Raw genomic sequence first — 17,670 nt, forward strand, 5'->3', positions numbered from 1 at the left:
GGATCTATGTTGTAAGCGAGGCTTACGTACAAACAATTCTTATTATGTGTGTCCGTATTATACATTAACACAGAATTTTATTTCTCGTATTCATTCGAATCCGGTGGACAGGAACCGGTTCTCATCCATACGAAAAAACTATGTCTAGCATCGTATTATATCCAGTTTTCTACGAATATAGAAATGTACAATCATAAGATTAAAACTAGTTTTTTTAGCCGGTGCCTCCTGCACCTCGGGGCTAAAAAAACTAGTTTTAATCTTATAATTGTACATTCTATATCCGCGGAAAGCCGTTTATAATACGATACGAGAAATAACTATTCTCGTATTCATTCGAATCCGGTGGATAGGAACCGGTTCTCATCCATACGAAAAAACTATGTCTAGCATCGTGTTATATCCAGTTTTCTTCGGCACCACGGGGCTAAAAAAACTAGTTTTAATCTTATAATTGTACATTCTATATCCGCGGAAAGCCGTTTATAATACGATACGAGAAATAACTATTAGACTTTAAAAATTGTTGTAAATGGAATCAGTTTTTACGTATACTAGGTTTATGTTTCATATTTGGTTTATCGACCAAAAAGTTAGGTTTTACCATGGTTTTATATGAAAAATAAAGCATTTTTGGTGCAATATCATCAAACTAATTTTTAAAAAGCTTTGACACGAAAAGTATAATAATATTATTGTGATTAGAAATGTATATTTAGAAAAGGATTGGTAACTGGTAATATTGTGAACAGTTTAATTAAAGTACTTTTGCAATTTACAGCATTTGATGTTTTTCTGTCGTGTAGCGTAGCAAATTTGGCGTTATCCTCTTAGATTTTTTTTTTTCAATTTTGAAAATTTGAGTACCCCCCCCCCCCTCCCCGACGAACTATTTTAGGTTAGGTTTTAGGCTAGGGAGCCGAGCGCTGCGGCCAGAGTTAATAGTTCGCTGTCGGGAGGGGTACTCAAATTTTCAAAATTGAAAAAAAAATTCTAAGAGGATAATACCGCAATTTTAAATTCATTACCAGAATGTCCGTGCGTCCATTTATAACGTGTTGATGTTAACCTTTACAACAATATTTTTTTTGTATAATCATGCTATTTATCTGATTTTAGGAAAATGATTCCTTTTAAAATGTACGATGCTATAGGCGAAGTATAAATCTCTATAATAGAGTCCTTAAAATGATGGTATAACCTTATACACTATCCTGTATTTGTTAGACATTTATATTCTGATTATTCAGATCAGACACTTATCAAGTGTTAATTTTCGTCCGTCTTACCACATCACTTTCATGGATGTTGTCAACCTTGCTAAAAAGCAAAGATCTCTGATAATTGGGGTAGGTCCGTAAAAATGTACCTAATATCAGAAATATAATATGATATTTATGGTCGCCTTCTAAAGTAGGCCCCCTTTCTTAATTTATTGACATTTTAGCCAAGTTGGTCAGCTTATTATCAGTTTTACTAAGAAGAATTTCCCAATGTGTATTTTTTTGGCTCTCTATAAAGAGAGCGTTTTTCAGGTACAGAGTAGAGCAGCAGATAACGGTCACCTTCTTAAGCCTTGGTCTTCTCAGACTTCTTGGGTAGGAGAACAGCCTGGATGTTGGGGAGGACACCTCCCTGGGCGATGGTGACACCGCTCAACAGCTTGTTCAACTCCTCGTCGTTACGAATGGCGAGCTGCAGATGTCTGGGGATGATTCTGGTCTTCTTGTTGTCTCTGGCGGCATTACCAGCCAACTCAAGAACCTCAGCGGCCAAGTATTCCATGACAGCGGCCATGTAGACTGGGGCACCGGCTCCTACACGCTCAGCATAGTTGCCCTTGCGGAGCAGACGGTGGATACGACCAACAGGGAACTGGAGACCGGCTCTGCTTGAGCGGGACTTTGCCTTTCCCTTCACTTTACCTCCCTTTCCGCGTCCAGACATGATACTTGTTAGGTTAGGTTGATTCGGATAATAAAGAAACTGATCTGAAAAAGGCCCTATTTAACTTATTTATACCCAACCGGAGCTTATCTCATTGTAATGTCTCTAAATTCTTTCTCTTTTGTTAATAAGCCCCTTTACCCCTCCTTATTTTTTCTCCCTGCACAGCTACTGATATATCCCTCCCCATACTCTGTGTGTATCTCCTCCCTCTAAACACAAAGTTTCACCTGCCTTTACCCGCCAAATTTAACAGAGCATTCTTTTAACAGATTTTACATTTGTTTTATAAGTTTTTTTTCAAATCTATTCTATGTTTTACTTTGTCATTTGGTTGGCTTATTAAGTAAAAGTCGTCATTAGGGGGGAGGTGGGTGGTGGCAATTACCCCCTTCAAACGCACGCCAATGAGAAAACAAAAAACAAGCAGAAAAAAGGAAACCTTATTGAAATATAGGCCAAATCCTAAAACAAAAGTATTTTCTGATTATTTATAAACTAGCCTTAACCAAAATATCCTTTTACTTTTTTAAAATTTTGTTTTACACTTGAATACTTTTTTTCTGTTTTATTAAGCTCTGACACTCTGCAAGAGTTCATGCTCTTTTGTTCTAATATTTTATTTTTGAACGTAATTTTTATGGATGTTGTCAGCCTTGTTAGGTTAGAATTAATTAGTCTTATAGATTAGGTCATTTGTGATAAAAAATACAGATAGCCAAACACTTTACCGTTTAATTAGAAAAAAAGCGGTTTTAGAACAAATTTTATATTTTACAATCTATTAAAGTTTATAGTAGCTATAGGTTTTATATTTGTTATAGCATAATTGCTTATAATTTAAAAAATATAGTGGCTACACCCCTAGAGGTCATTAGTGGCACTTTAAATGTTTGTTTTTTATTTCAAATAATTAATTTGAGAAATAATTTGTCTGTGTTGCATTGCGTTTTTTTGTGATTTCTCGTAGGAGGGTGGTGGTACCCTCCCCCAAAATAGTTATAAACCTTCCCAGGACCATGAGAAGCTACCTTGTTAAGGAGAACCCGGTTCAGCGGTTAGCGAGATCCTTCATTACAAACATACAGAGGGACAAACAAATAGACATCCTGTTACTTTATTATAAGGATAGCGGGAAAATGTAGAATAACAAAGGATGGAGTATATGAACCCAAGCCATTTCAAATTTAAAGAGATACAAAGCAACCAATAAGAATGTACTTGCTTATTTTGCGAGATATATACGGAGAAAGAATAGGATTTTTTTTATGAAATTATTTTAATAGTGTATCTCAAATTAGTGTATATTTTCAATTTTCTTATTGACTGAAAAAATATTGGGTCAAATCCTTAAAATTTTCTTAGGATAGCCTAGGCGTTAGCCTGTTAGGGTATCTTAAGCCATTTATGTAAGGTTAATAAAACCATATCTTAAGGCTAGCCTATGAAATATCATATGACTTGGCCTTTTAACAGTTATTTAAACACAAAAAAAATCTTTTTGTCTTGATTTGAATTGATTATCAATTTAGGTATGTAAGAATACTCCTATTGATTTCAAACTTAAAAACATGTTAATTTTTTAAAACAAGTCTATTCTCGCTTATTAAACAGTTGAAATTTCCCTCTCTATGTTGTGTAGTCGTGCCTGTACATTCTATGCGCATATGATAAGAGGGACTGCTTCAAATGCTTATTGCTCGACGTGATCCCTCGCACGGGCCGGCACGTCACGGACACCCCACTCTTCTATCCCTCTCCCCCTTTATGTTTGTGATAAAGGTCACCTGCCCTGTCTACAACAATAAGAACAAAATAGGCGGGAATTAGACATAGCTGTGCTTTAACACAGAAGAGGTATTTAAAGAAGGAGAATTCGTGTTACGACTGATTCATTTATTTGATACTTACGTCACCATGCCCCCCAAGGTTTCAGGAAAGGCTGCCAAGAAGTCCGGTAAGGCCCAGAAGGCCATTGCTAAGGGAGACAAGAAAAAGAAGAAGTTGAGAAGGAAGGAGTCCTATGCTATCTACATCTACAAGGTATTGAAGCAGGTGCACCCTGACACTGGTGTCTCCAGCAAGGCCATGAGCATCATGAACTCTTTTGTCAACGACATCTTTGAGCGTATTGCTGCTGAGTCTTCCCGCCTGGCTCACTACAACAAGAGGTCCACCATCACCTCCAGGGAGATCCAGACTGCTGTCAGACTTCTCCTTCCCGGAGAGTTGGCCAAGCACGCCGTCTCTGAGGGAACCAAGGCTGTCACTAAGTACACCAGCTCCAAGTAAATCGAGCTTCTGTCCAATGGAAACAACGGTCCTTTACAGGACCAACCATATATATCATGAATGAGATTTTAAATTCATACTTTGCCATTGTACACCTAAAGTTGATAAAATCACCCCTCTTTTTCTAATTTCGAAACTAGCGGTTTCGCCCCAAGCCTCTAGGGGCTTTAACCTAAGTGGAAATTTTAAAATAATGATAGTATGGGAATCTTTAAATCTATTACCTACCCAGCCGAAAAAGTTGCTAATGAACTGCCAATCCCAGCAGAAAAAATAAAAAGGGGCGATTTGTTTTTTTAGCGGGGTGGGGGTCGTCTCATTCCCAAGAAAATAGCCTAAAACCACCACCGGACCAGTTGGTATATTCCCTGAAGAGTATAATCAAATCGGTTCAGCGATTAGCGAGATCCTTCGATACAAACAGACAGACATCGTTCTACATTGTATTATACTACTGTTTCGCAGAAATATAGCACAAAACCTTTAACCAACCCAAGACTCTAATCTAAAGATTACGTAGCATAATCAACCCGGGATCTAAGTGAAGCTTTCCTAAAGTAAAGAACTTAATCGATTCTGACAAAGCTCAGACAAAACAAACCTTACTACTTTAAATAATGTACTAGCGGCTACGCCTCTAGGGGCACTTGAGGGGAAAGTCGAATTGGATAACCCAATTTATTATCTTAGAATTTAAAAGAAAAAGTAAAAAAGCTTTATTTTTTTTGGGGGGGGGGGGGGGCGGTGCCCCCTATTTTTAATTTTAGTTTTTAAAAAAACTAATTATTTTTTTGGGGGGGAGGGGATTTTTTTCTAGGGGCGATTTCTCTTGGGAGGGTGGTGATACACCTTCAAGATAAAGTTGTAAACTTTCTCAATTCTACTTATAATTTCCTATTTGAGAGAAATATATATTAATTTTATAAAAAAAAAATCACAAAACCTCACCAATTTATGTATCAATTTGCCTTTTTAAAAGCGAACCTTTTCTATAATTAGGAGATGTCCGTACGTCCGACCGTCCGAGACAGATAGCTTTATTTCGTTAATTTAGGCATGTTGGAATTATCCTATCGCTTTAAATCTTTGCATGGTGATTCCTGTATAGGCTGTAGTAGTGCGGTTCGATTTGAAAAGCGTAGCAACTCTAATTGTTACCAGAATGTCCGTACGTCCATTTTAATAATGTTGAATAAAATTTGCGACTCGCGCCATTTCAAATTGTTTTTTTCTTTTTATCACATAGTTATTTCTATAAAATCATTTAAAACATCAAATACTTCAAGAAAAAAGTAATTTTATAAGAAAAAAATTTGCGCGCTTCATGCGCGCAAATTTACAAGTACAATTCAAACATCTTTAACATTTAGCCAAGTCTGTTTAGATACATCACTGTTTTAAGTATATCATATGATGTTTAGAATATGTTTATATTTATATGTGTATTTTCCCCTAACCAGAAGATTTTCCTTGCAATTTACATCAAAAACCCTAAAGCTCACAACACTCCATATTCCTGACTCTATAAAGTCTTTATTTGATTTGATTTTATGGTAAGTGTAATAAATTTTTGGTGCGCTTCGCGCTCCCTCTAGCATTTCCTTCTAAACATAACTTTATAAATAACAGACAGATTTTTAAAATGCCATTCAAAAAGGGTGGAGATGGTGATATAAATTTTTAGCCACTCTAATTCAAATATTTACTATGTGTGTCAGTCTGTCAGTCAGTCCATAACACTATGAGGGAAATGTGATTTTCTTGATTGCCAATAAAGATAGAATGCTGAAACCTCTTGTTAACTAGAATAGATGAGGGATAGAGAAATGGGAAGGGATGGAGAAAAAGCAAGGACGTCCAAGCTTTTTATTTGGGGAAGGTAAAAAATTGGCACAGCCTTATTTAAAATTGGTATATATAATCAAAATGCCCCCCCCCCTCCCCTAGACAAAGTGCTTTGCACGCCACTACTTGTAAGAAATATTTCTAGAAAAATCTCCTATTAAAAAAAATTGTTAGGTCATTTTTATGTGTAATTGGAACAATAGTGGTTTTAAATTTATAATTTTAATATCCGCTGAATGCTGTTTTTAATATGATGCGAGAGATCTAATAATTCTACAGCTCGGAAGTACTTTTGTATTGGAAGGACTCATATCCCCCATCCACCACCGTTACTCCCTCCCCTACTACTTGATGAACGAACTGACCAATAAATGATGTTAACAACATAAATTGGAGACAAATTTCCAAATAATATTCTATATCCATTACTAGAGGATTCGCCTCTAGGGGCTTTGCCCCAAGAGGTGATTTTAAAAAAGAAGTATTTCTGGTGCTGCATTTATTGTGAAGTAACTGCCTAAACAGATTTTTTTTTTTGGGGGGGGGAGGAGCAATTTTCATTTTTGAGGGTGTTGGGGGTGTCCCACCCCTTAAGAAAATAGCTTAAAACCACCACAGGACCAATAGGTATATACCCTGCAGAGTAGAATCTGATCGGACGGACGGACGGACAGACAGACAGACATCGTTCTACTTTGTATTATAGAATCCATTATATCAGTGTAAAACATTAGATGATGCTAATTTTACAATTTATACACATTATTTATAATATAGGCGAAGCTCTGAAAACATAGGACAAACGAACATTTACACTTGTAAGGTGTCAGAACTGAATATAAAGATAATATAAATGTATAAGTTAGCAATAAAATTGTAAGTAAACTTGTTGCAAAACTGCAATACAGGATACTTACATTTATGACTTGATTATAGAGAGGCTTTGCTATTAACATTGTACTCTGTTGTCATATAGGAGTCAGTAAACATCAAATTAATAGGATAATTATATCAAAATTGTTATAAAAAAAATAATAAAATTAGCATGTTTAAAATGGAATTTCTTGTAATGATTTCTAATAATTGTACCTAACTGTTATAGGAATCGTCATGCAAAGTTTGAAATCAATAGTCTAATTCTAACATGTCTAAATTAACGAAAAGAGCTACGGACGGACGGACTGGCCCAGTCAAACATGCGTCATCTCTCCAAAAAAAATAAATGACAATTTCAAATTCATAGAAATGATAGAAATCTTTTTTTCATTGAAAATGAAAAATAAATGACCAGCATTTTTTTTTCATTTTTGTAATTTTCCCCCAATTGCCAGAAAGATGAAAAGAATGTTTTTTTCATTGAAAATTAAAAGTGAATGACCAGCATTTATTTTTCATTTTTGTAATTTTCCGAAAAATGACCCGGCATTAAATTTTCATGTTTGACTTTTTCCAAATTATGCCAAGAATCTTCATATCATTAAGAGATGAAAAATAAATGCTGGTCATTTACTTTTCATTTTCTTCATGAAAAAAAAATTCCTGTCATCTTTTTTTCATCTAAATGACTTTCATTTAATTTTCATGTCATTCTTTTTTTCTATATTACATGGTTAGAAAAAATCCTGCTAGAGGTCTCAAATTTTTATTTTAAAAGTGGGAAAAGTTAAGTAAAAATAAATTTAATTAAAATTGAGTAATTATTATGTTATTAGAAAATATAACGGAAATATTTTAGAACATGAAAGGAATTTTTAACATTCATTTAAAATAAAGAAATCTTATTTGAATTACAATTTTAATTAGTCATATAAACGACTAAATTCAGACTACAACCCATTATTTATTTTAGTAATATCTTTGACCATCATACTTAGGTACATGTGGCAAGTCCTTGGATGCTGCTTTACATTATATATTATTTCCGTAAAAAGATGACCTGGCATGTAAATTTTATTTCTCTACAAACATGACTGTCATTTAAAAGTCAGGTCTCCACAAAAATGATAGTCATTTAAAATTCATTTCTATAATCATCAAAATTGGTGCCATTTTAGAAGGGAGTTGATTCTGAAATATCCCTGATTTTCATTTTTCTGGCATGATGATTTTAAATGAATAGATGTAAGCGAAAAAGATGAAAATTAAATGAATTTTAATGAAAATGTTAGCTGGGGGCTAATTATGGAAAAGTTTCACATTTAAAATTCCATTTATCTAACACTTTTGATTTATCAATAATTTATTTCTTTTTCAAAACATAGCAATTTTAATTTGTTATACACTTTTAAAAAATCTATATAATGATTTTTTCTCCTTCAGGCTATGGGCGAAGCATTTTTTCGAAAAATATATCCCGTTTTGACGCGTCTGTTACTAATACAGCTTTCTCTTGCTTCCTATTGGTTGATTTCTCCCCAGGGAGTAACAAAGCTGCTCTCCTATTGGTCCAATCTAAAAACACCGGGATCTCTATAATAAAAAAATATTTTTTGAATATTATGAAAATATTCATATTTTTATTGGAAAAATTTCAATTTTTTAATAAATAAAATGAGACTGGGCTTATTTCTTTTTATAAAAATCGGTAAATTGAGACCGGGCTTTGTCGGAAGGAAGAAGCTGCATTAAACAGGGGTAAATATTTTCTTTATTATTTTAGAACATAATTATTATTTATAAAACAGATCTATAATATAGATGTATATACAGACAACGACCTCCCTTCCTTTTTCAAAGACCTTTTTCGTCTGCTTCTAAATTATTTTCTGCTACTTGGCTGTGTTGATATAAGCGACACCATTGGTTGATTTTCAATGACCCAATAGAAAGGTTGCACAAGGTGCTTGAGATGAGGAGATACAGTTATTTAACCCTTTCTCCCTCTAGTGTTTTACTCTAATATTTATAAGTTCAATATGTAAATTGGTATAAAAATAACATGATTTTATCTGTTTATTTGTAGATTAATATCTTGCAAACCACTGGAATTTGATGCATGGTTCTCCTTTACAGTAAACCCAGCAAGACATTTCGCCGTGGAGTCGCCTTCGAGCTCGTGCAATATATGTACCGAGTCCTATGCTACCTCGAATCCTATTCGCCTTGAATTAACACCTAATTTTTGGGCGATAAATGTTGGAAAATCGTCCTTTCAAGCAAAAGGTAGCATGCGAGTTCGCCATCTATATCATAGCAGAGTATGGGGCGAAGTCGCACAATAGTAGCATAAATTAAAATGCGCGACTCGAAACATTTCTTATACGAACTCCTAAATGCTCCAAACTCAGGGGGAAGCTTTAATCATAGAGAAAAGTGGAAGGCGCATGTAGGGAGGGGGGGGGGGGGGCGAGAGAGAGAGAGTGAAAGAGATAGAGACAAAGAGAGAGAGGAAGATAGAAAGATTATGTCATTCTCATTCATGTCTCTCAATTTATTCATGTTTTAACTCATTGCTTAATTGAATAAATTTTCAACTTAGCAATAACCATACCATTCTCAGCTTAATATAATGATCATTAAGATATGTTTCTATAATTGCTGTTGTTTAAAAAAAAAAAGAATGCCTTTTAAAAATAACTTTTTTCACCAAAGACTATCAACACTCTATAACATGTATAACCATTTTTATCGTTTTCAGTTTGAAAACAGAAAAATTGATAGAGTCTTTAAAAAATTATTTGAGTCCCTAGTGGCAAATTTATAAACTATATTTTTTCCCTATCAATTTTGATCATGGGTTGATTGTGTGTTTGATGTATGTGTGTGTTAACACTGTAAAATGCTACGTTTGAGCGACATCGCGTTTTTTTCTTCTGCTAGTATTTTCGAGGTCGCCAAAGTTAGCAGAAAAGCTAATAATTTATGAGGTAGCAAGCTACTAAAGTAGGAGCTCTAAATTACTAGCTAGCTACCATCTTACGAGCTCACAAAAGTTCGCCAAAATGCTACTCTTCTTTTGGGCCCAGGGAAGGTTTTTAAATATTGCTGGGGATGATACCCTTCTAAAAGAAACTTTCCCAAGAAAAAATACCCTTCAAACAAATATTCCCAATACAATTTATTTGTTGTATCTATCCCTGTCATATTTAAAGCGACGCCCCTTACTCCCATTTCACCCCCCCTCTACTTACACATTTGCGCTGTTTCTTTAGATAGTTAAAAACTCTAAATCACAATACAATTTTAAACAAATTAGGTTCTTTTTAAGGTGTAATTTTATTTTTAAAATATTAAAACAACCAGCGCAATATAGCGCAACGCCATTTGTAACATTTTTACCATACACATTTGAACTGCAGCTTTTCAATTATTTTATTCGATCATACTCCTTCCAACGTGGTACAGTCAGCAGCTTCTGTTAAATTAAAATGGACTCTTTCAAGGGAAAATACGAGAGAACTTCTGCCGAGAATTATGAAGAATTTCTTAAGGTATATGATTATTTGTTTATTAGTGTTAAATTAAATATTGATTAAAATCTAAAAAATCATATTGGTCTTGATTTGTTATGTTTTCTTTTTGGGATGAGGTCAACTTTTACTCTCTCCTCCCTTAATCGCCTCTAGAGGCTTCTAGTAGCCGCTAGTTTGTTTTAAAGCTTTACTTGAAAGACTTCTTATATTCATACATGTGGCCCTAATTAAGGTCCTCTTAATCAATGGTCCACATTTAGCTCGTAAGTGTGTCGCTCTTATTTTAAATTCATTTTGTTTTAATTTGTCATAGCTTTATGAAAATAAGTTTTAGAGGTTCTCTGTACTAATTCGATATTTATTTATCTCCCTTAGTAGATTTTCAATACTACAGCTTCAATAAGTTATAATATATGTTTTATGTTTTTTTTATGATTGTCGTATGTGACCGGAAAATATTCCTACGAAGGCACATATAAAGAAAGAATTTTGGGCCTGTCTGTCCGTCCTTTATTACTTATCTGAATGTTGCATAGGCCCTTGATGTGAACTTCCTGCTTAAGGCTGCCAATGTGGCCACCCCCGTCATGGAGGTGTTAGAGGAAGGGGGTGTAATGGTTCAATATTAAGCTATATTTTGTATAGGCCAATGATGTGAACTTCCTGCTGCGTAAGGCTGCCACTGTCTACCCCTGTCATGGAGGTGACAGAGGGGGGTTTATTGGTTTAATATTAAGCTATGTTGCCTAGGCTCTTGATGTGAACTTCCTGCTGCGCAAGGCTGCCACCGTGTCCTCCCCCGTCATGGAGGTGATAGAGGAGGGGGTGCAATGGTTCAATACTAATCTACTTTGTATAGGCCCTTGATGTGAATTTCCTGCTGCGCAAGGCTGCCACCGTGTCCACCCCCGTCATGGAGGTGACAGAGGAGGGGGGTGTATGGACAATTAAGACCTCAACCACTCTCAAGACTATGGAACTCAAGTTTGAGGTAATTTTCCTCTACAAATAACTTTACTTCTGATAACAAGGATGATAACCTCCATAAAAGTGAAGCTCTAAAATCAGAAGGCTCGACAAACTAACATAATCTCTTGTAGAGTGTCAAAACTTAACACGCAGAACATTTAAACTCTGCATGTATTAGATTGTAATTATAGTTTTTACGCGTCCTAAAATCGTACCTTAATTTGTAAGGATTTATATTGCAAAGTTTGAAGTCGATAGTACATTTCTACCATGTCTAAATTAACTGTAAGAGCTACTCGTTCTGATGGATGGACAGAGATAATAATTGAAAAGCTTCGCATCAATAAAAATATAAAGCTCAAGTAGATCACTAAACCTTTAAATAATTAAGACTTATTCATGATTGACCTACTGACAAAACAATGTATTGATTAGATTGGCATGTCAAATGATATTTACTAAAACAAGGATGACAACATCCATAAAAGCGAAGCTCTGAAACGGTAGGACAAACTGACATCAACACTTGTATAATGTCAGAACTGAATAATCAGAATGCGAATGTATAAGAGTCAAAGCAAAATTGTAAGTAAATTTGTTGAAAAACTGCTTGATACAGGATAATGATTATGGACATACTTACATTTTTAGGACTTTATTATAGAGTTGCTTCGCTTATAATATTGTACTTTGTTGTCCCAGGAATCAGTATACCAAAAATCAGACCAATCGGATAATTAGGTCACATACAAATTTTTGTTAAAAATGTAAAAAAAAATCAACATGTTTAAAATGGACGTACGGACATTCTGGTAATGATTATAGAGTTGCTACGCTTTTTAACTCGTACCTAATTATTACAGGAATCGCCATGCAAAATTTGATATCGATAGGACAATTCCAACATGCCTAAATTAACGTAAAAAGCTATTTAAAAAAGTAAAAAAATCAACATGTTTAAAATGGACGTACGGACATTTTGGTAATGATTATAGAGTTGCTACGCTTTCTAAATTGTACCTAACTACTAAAGGAATCACCATGCAAAATTTGAAATCGATAGGACAATTCTAACGTCTAAATTAACGACAAAAGCTATCCGGGACGGACGGACGGACCGACCCTAATTATAGAAAAGCTTCGCTTTTAAAAACAGCCTAGCGCAAGGTTTTAGGCTATTTCTTTAATCATTTTGAAGACATTCCATAAATGCTAGGAGCACAGTAGTTTAATACATTGAAAGATATTAGTTTAGTAAATAAGTTCTCAATAATTCGATCTTCCTTTAAATATAGTTTCTAAAATTATTATTGTGTACTAAATATGCATTAAGATATATAAGTTTTCCGGAATTTTAAAGTTAGGGGGAGATTTGAAATCTGCATCAAATTTTGAGAATTTTTTATAAAATTCGTTTTTTGTATAATTCTTTATCTAAAAGCGGAAATGCAATTTAAGTTAATTAATTTTGGCATCTGTGATTGGTGGATTTAAAAAATCTGCGCTCTGATTGGATGGCGTACATCATTCAACCAATTGGAGTGCAGGTAGTTTAAAATCCACCTATTCTATTGGTCAAAATTATTTAACTTAAAATGCATTTCCGCTTTTAGATAAAGAATTATACAAAAAACGAATTTTATAAAAAATCCTTAAAATTTTATGCAGATTTCAAATCTCCCCCTAACATTAAAATTCCGGAAAACTTATATATCTTAATATGCATATCTCAATACATAAAATAGTAAGGATTTCTAGGACTACTGATCCTATTAAGTTGATTTTAGGGAAGCTTCATTCTGGTCCCGGAATAGTTTTAGACTATTTTATTTTTAGATACGAGTCTTAGGATAGTTTTAGAATATTTTTTTCTTTCAAATACAGAGCTCCTAGATACTAAGGGCAAAGCCGCTACTTTATGAATATGTTCCTAGTGGAAATGATATAATTTATCTAATATATTTAAGGAAAGCTTTTGACGTATATCAGTCAAATATCTTTTTAGTTGCGTATTTAAAATATCTTAAATATAAGTATTCTAGCTTCAACATTTCGTGTATTTAAAAATACACTTTTTCAGGTCATTTGAAATTATTTATATAATATATAGGTACTTTTTTATAAAAAAAAAAATAAAAAAAAACTATGATCAATTTACTATATTTTCCTTTGTTAAATTGATATTTGCTGTGTTTGCAAAATTAGTTGCTTAGTTGTCAATCTAACGTGCAAATATTTGATTTGCAAGCTTTTTGTGCTCGTTAATTGAAGGGTTTGTTCGTAGGATAGTACTCTATTAAATTTAGACCTATTATTGAGGACGTACAAGCTTTTTTGTTGGGGGGTAAAAATTAACATAGTCTCCACCCAAGAAAATAGCCTAAAACAATCACAGGTCCAGTAGGTATATTCCCTGAAGAGTAGAGAAACTGATCGGTTTAGTGGTTAGAGATCTTAAGGGGCAGACGGATGGACAGACTTCATTCTACTTTGTATTATAGATATATTTAAGGAATGGCTTATTTTCTCTTTATTTTACACCCTTACGGTTACTGCCCACACTACTTTAGTATATTTGTGTATAAAGATAATGTTTATGCTACTTGTTTGTTTAGCAGAGTATCCAATAAATTATCTTCGCAAACATGAAAAAAAGGATTTAAGCTGTATGCAAACAAATCATGTATTTTTTTACATGAATGGGGTTAAAACGTTTTTATTAACATGTAAATGGCTTCGCCTGTGGCTTTAAGGGTTTATTAAATCTTTTTAAAGGGGGAATTTTTCATGAATATTAAAATAAAATTCATTTTTCATTTTAATTTCCACGGAAAACTGTCTATAATACGAGGCGAAAAAGAAAGATGGCAAAAAAGATCTTTTTGATTGGGCTAAAATTACAAGAGGGAAAATGTCAGGGATGTGAAGGGATAAGATTATGGCTGATAAACTTCTGTAGATTACAATTAGGAGTTGAAATGTCTAGTCAAATAACTTTATTAACAATATAATAAAAAATTACTGAAAGTTCCTATAGTTGTTGAATGAGAAAATACGAAATAATGTTTGGGTACCAGTGAAATAATTAGCCCAATGTCTCCTCCCTCCCTGGAAAATGTAGACGCTTTTAAACTCAAGTTACACATGTGCTTACGTCAATTAATCTTGTGTTTCTAGGCTAAATTCTCAACATAGACCTATGTACATGTAAAAAAACAAGGATGACAACATCCATAAAAGCGAAGCACTGAAACGGTAGGGCAAACGGACATTGACACTTGAATAGTGTCTAAACTGAATAATCAGAAAATTAAAGTATCTAAAGAGTCTAAGCAAAATTGTAAGGAAATTTGTTGAAAAACTGCTTGATACAGGATAATGTTTATGGACATACTTACATTTTTCGGACTTGATTATAGAGTTGCTTCGCTTATACTATTGTTCTTTGTTGTCCCAGGAATTAATAGACCAAAAATCAGATCAAACGAATAATTATATCACATAAAAATTTGTGGTTAAAAAAGTAGAAAAATCAACATGTTTAAAATGGACGTACGGACATTCTAGTAATGATTATAGAGTTGCTACGCTTTCTAAAGCGTATCTAACTACTACAGGAATCGTCATGCAAAGTTTGAAATCGATAGGACAATTCTAATATGCCTAAATTAACGAATAAAAGCTATCTATCTCGGACGGACGTACGGACCGACCCTAATAATAGAAAAGCTTCGCTTTTAAAAAGAGATATGAAATCAGTATTTTCTAGTTATTTGCATTTTTTTTCTTCAAATGTTTCTTGCCACGTTGCATTTCTTACAGGACGTTTTCTCTGATATTATTTTAATATCTTTCTATAGAATGTTTATTTTTCAGTAAACATTTTCATTTCTAGTATATTTGTAAGTACATTTAGAAATCTCCATAGGGTGCTGTAATCCATTATTATTGTTCTTGCACTAGCTTTTCATGTCCTCTAAAGAAGTGAAACACGCAGCGGGCCAAATTAACGAATGACTCCTTCCACCCATAGACGTCCAAGGGGGGGGGGTAATGGGGCGATTACCCCCCCCCCCCCATTTAAAATATACCCCTACCCTGGGGGTGCCGTAGGCACCCCCAACTTTTTAGGAGGGGGTATTTAACCCCCCCCCAAACAATTTTGGGGGGGTAAATACTCCCCCCAAAATAAAAAATCTTTAATAAAAAAATTTTTAGCGCGCTTCGCGCGCATTTTTAATACTATAAATTTAATAAAATTTAAATAACCCCCCCCAAAAATTTTACCCCGGGGGTAAATTTTGGGGGGGATAAACTAGATTCACCCCTGCCAAAAGATTTCAGGGGGGGTAATTACCCCCCCCCCCCCCAAGCAAATTTTACCCCCGTGGTTAAAATTTTGGGGGGGTAAAAAAATTTGCGGCGCGCTTCGCGCGCCATTTTACCCCCCCCCCCAAAAAAAAAGCTTGGACGCCCCTGCTTCCACCCCTCCCCTCTTAATGGATGAATGAACTGACCATAAAAAGAGTTTAATGTTAACAAGTTAAATTGACGACAATTCTTGCCCCGTCTGTCATAACATCCATGAATATTTGTAGGAAGTATTTACTAAAGTGTATTCACACATTGTTTTCATACAGGCTTTATAATGTTCAGGTTGGAAAGGAGTTTGATGAGACTACCCCCGACGGCCGTGACGTGAGCGCCCTGGTCACCCTGGATGGAAACAAGTTTGTCTGTGTACAGAAGGCCAAGAAGGATGGGCAGAAGAGCACAAAGGTAGGAAAATAGGTTTAAACCAAACTTAAATAAAAAATAACCTAAAACCAAGGATATGCTATAGGGGGCCGAGTAGATAACTTACTAGCTATATTTCATACTTACTAACTGTTACGCTCGCATAGACTTATTTGAAGCTTCACTATTAAGGTTCTCAGCTATACTGTAAAATCCTGTATATTATCGATTTGCAGACAATTTTCCACGAATTTTCAAATGACAATCATAAAATAAAAACCAGTTTTGTTAGCCTTGACCTTTGGGGTTATAAAAACTGGTCTAAATCTTAAAATTTTTTGTTTTAGTATCCGCGGAAACTGTCTATATTACGACGCAATAGATAACTGATATAATTTTTTTTGTTTAGAGCATCCGTGAGTTCACCGCTGACGAGTGCATCTACACCATGACCATCGAAGGCAACGACGACCTCGTCTGTGTGCAGAAGTTCAAGAGAGTTTAAGTCCTGCTGTGATTGTCTTTTTATTTAATACTTAATTAATATCGTCATAGTGTTTGTATTGAGGTTTTGAATATATGTAATTTTATGTGTAAACTTTGTTTTGTTTTTATAGCGAAGCTACTCTGTAACAAGAATATGTACGTATGTCCTGCTGTATTTGCTTTTATCTGCACAAGAAATTCTGATATACTGATATTCAAAGACCCAATCGAAAGTCTGTACAGGGTCCTTGTGGATGGAGATACTATAACTCCTTTCCTATTATACCTAAGGGCTAAAACATTTTAAGCATGGTTCTGATTGATAAAGAATTTCGGATTAAATGTGTAACGCAGTTTCCGGCAATCTAAGTTTCTGACAAAGATAAGGTTTTAATTTTACGTCTAGGCGACGTAATTCGATATTGTTTTTTCCTATTTTGAGCAATGGATATCTTTCAAAAGTTTCATTGTTCACAAAATGACATTTTCAAATGCCTAAAACTTTTTTTGTATTGGTGCTGAAGGCTTCAAATTCATGGTATTGGGTATACTTGTGGCAGTCTTTCAGCAGTTAAAATGTGCTATTTCTTGCAGGCTTCCTTTAATAATTTCTGGAAATCTGAAGGCTCGTAAATTTTGAAAATTTCATAAACACTGATGACAACATCCCTAAAAGCAAAGCACTGAAATCTAACTAATCATGTAGAATGTGCAAACTTACATAATGCTACTTGAGTAAAGCTAGGCTGCACAATTTCGTATTATGTTGTTCTAGGAATTATTATTCCAAAAATCAGATGTAAAGGAATATTATATCCTACAATTTTTCTGGTAACTATCATAAGAGTTGTGTTGCTTTCTAAATCATTACCATTACCTCTTAAGGGCTGGATTCTGATCAGCTCCAAATGGATTTCCTATTCTAGCCCTAGTTTCCTAAAGTGTACAGCAGATAACCCAATTATTGCAGACCCTTTTTTCA

General features: G+C 34.4%; 3 protein-coding genes across 3 annotated transcripts; 2 read left to right on the forward strand and 1 right to left on the reverse strand.

Moving 5' to 3' along the window:
- Nucleotides 1-1,521: 1,521 nt before the first annotated feature.
- Nucleotides 1,522-1,960, reverse strand: LOC145318189 (histone H2A-like). Its single transcript, XM_080159534.1, has one exon. The coding sequence runs from the start codon at nt 1,945-1,947 to the stop codon at nt 1,570-1,572; it is 378 nt and encodes a 125-aa protein (XP_080015660.1). The 5' UTR covers nt 1,948-1,960; the 3' UTR covers nt 1,522-1,569.
- Nucleotides 1,961-3,864: 1,904 nt separating this feature from the next.
- LOC145318190 (histone H2B-like) lies at nt 3,865-4,257 on the forward strand. Its single transcript, XM_080159535.1, has one exon. The coding sequence runs from the start codon at nt 3,865-3,867 to the stop codon at nt 4,237-4,239; it is 375 nt and encodes a 124-aa protein (XP_080015661.1). The 3' UTR covers nt 4,240-4,257.
- A 5,931-nt stretch (nt 4,258-10,188) lies between these two features.
- Nucleotides 10,189-16,800, forward strand: LOC145315716 (cellular retinoic acid-binding protein 2-like). The gene is made up of 4 exons (XM_080155747.1): nt 10,189-10,514; nt 11,356-11,487; nt 16,122-16,244; nt 16,612-16,800. The coding sequence occupies exons 1-4, from the start codon at nt 10,452-10,454 to the stop codon at nt 16,705-16,707; spliced, it is 414 nt and encodes a 137-aa protein (XP_080011873.1). The 5' UTR covers nt 10,189-10,451; the 3' UTR covers nt 16,708-16,800.
- Nucleotides 16,801-17,670: the final 870 nt, after the last annotated feature.

Source organism: Acartia tonsa, chromosome 4 (genome assembly GCF_053477335.1).
Source record: "Acartia tonsa isolate MP-2025a chromosome 4, ASM5347733v1, whole genome shotgun sequence".
NCBI classification, from domain to species: domain Eukaryota; kingdom Metazoa; phylum Arthropoda; class Copepoda; order Calanoida; family Acartiidae; genus Acartia; species Acartia tonsa.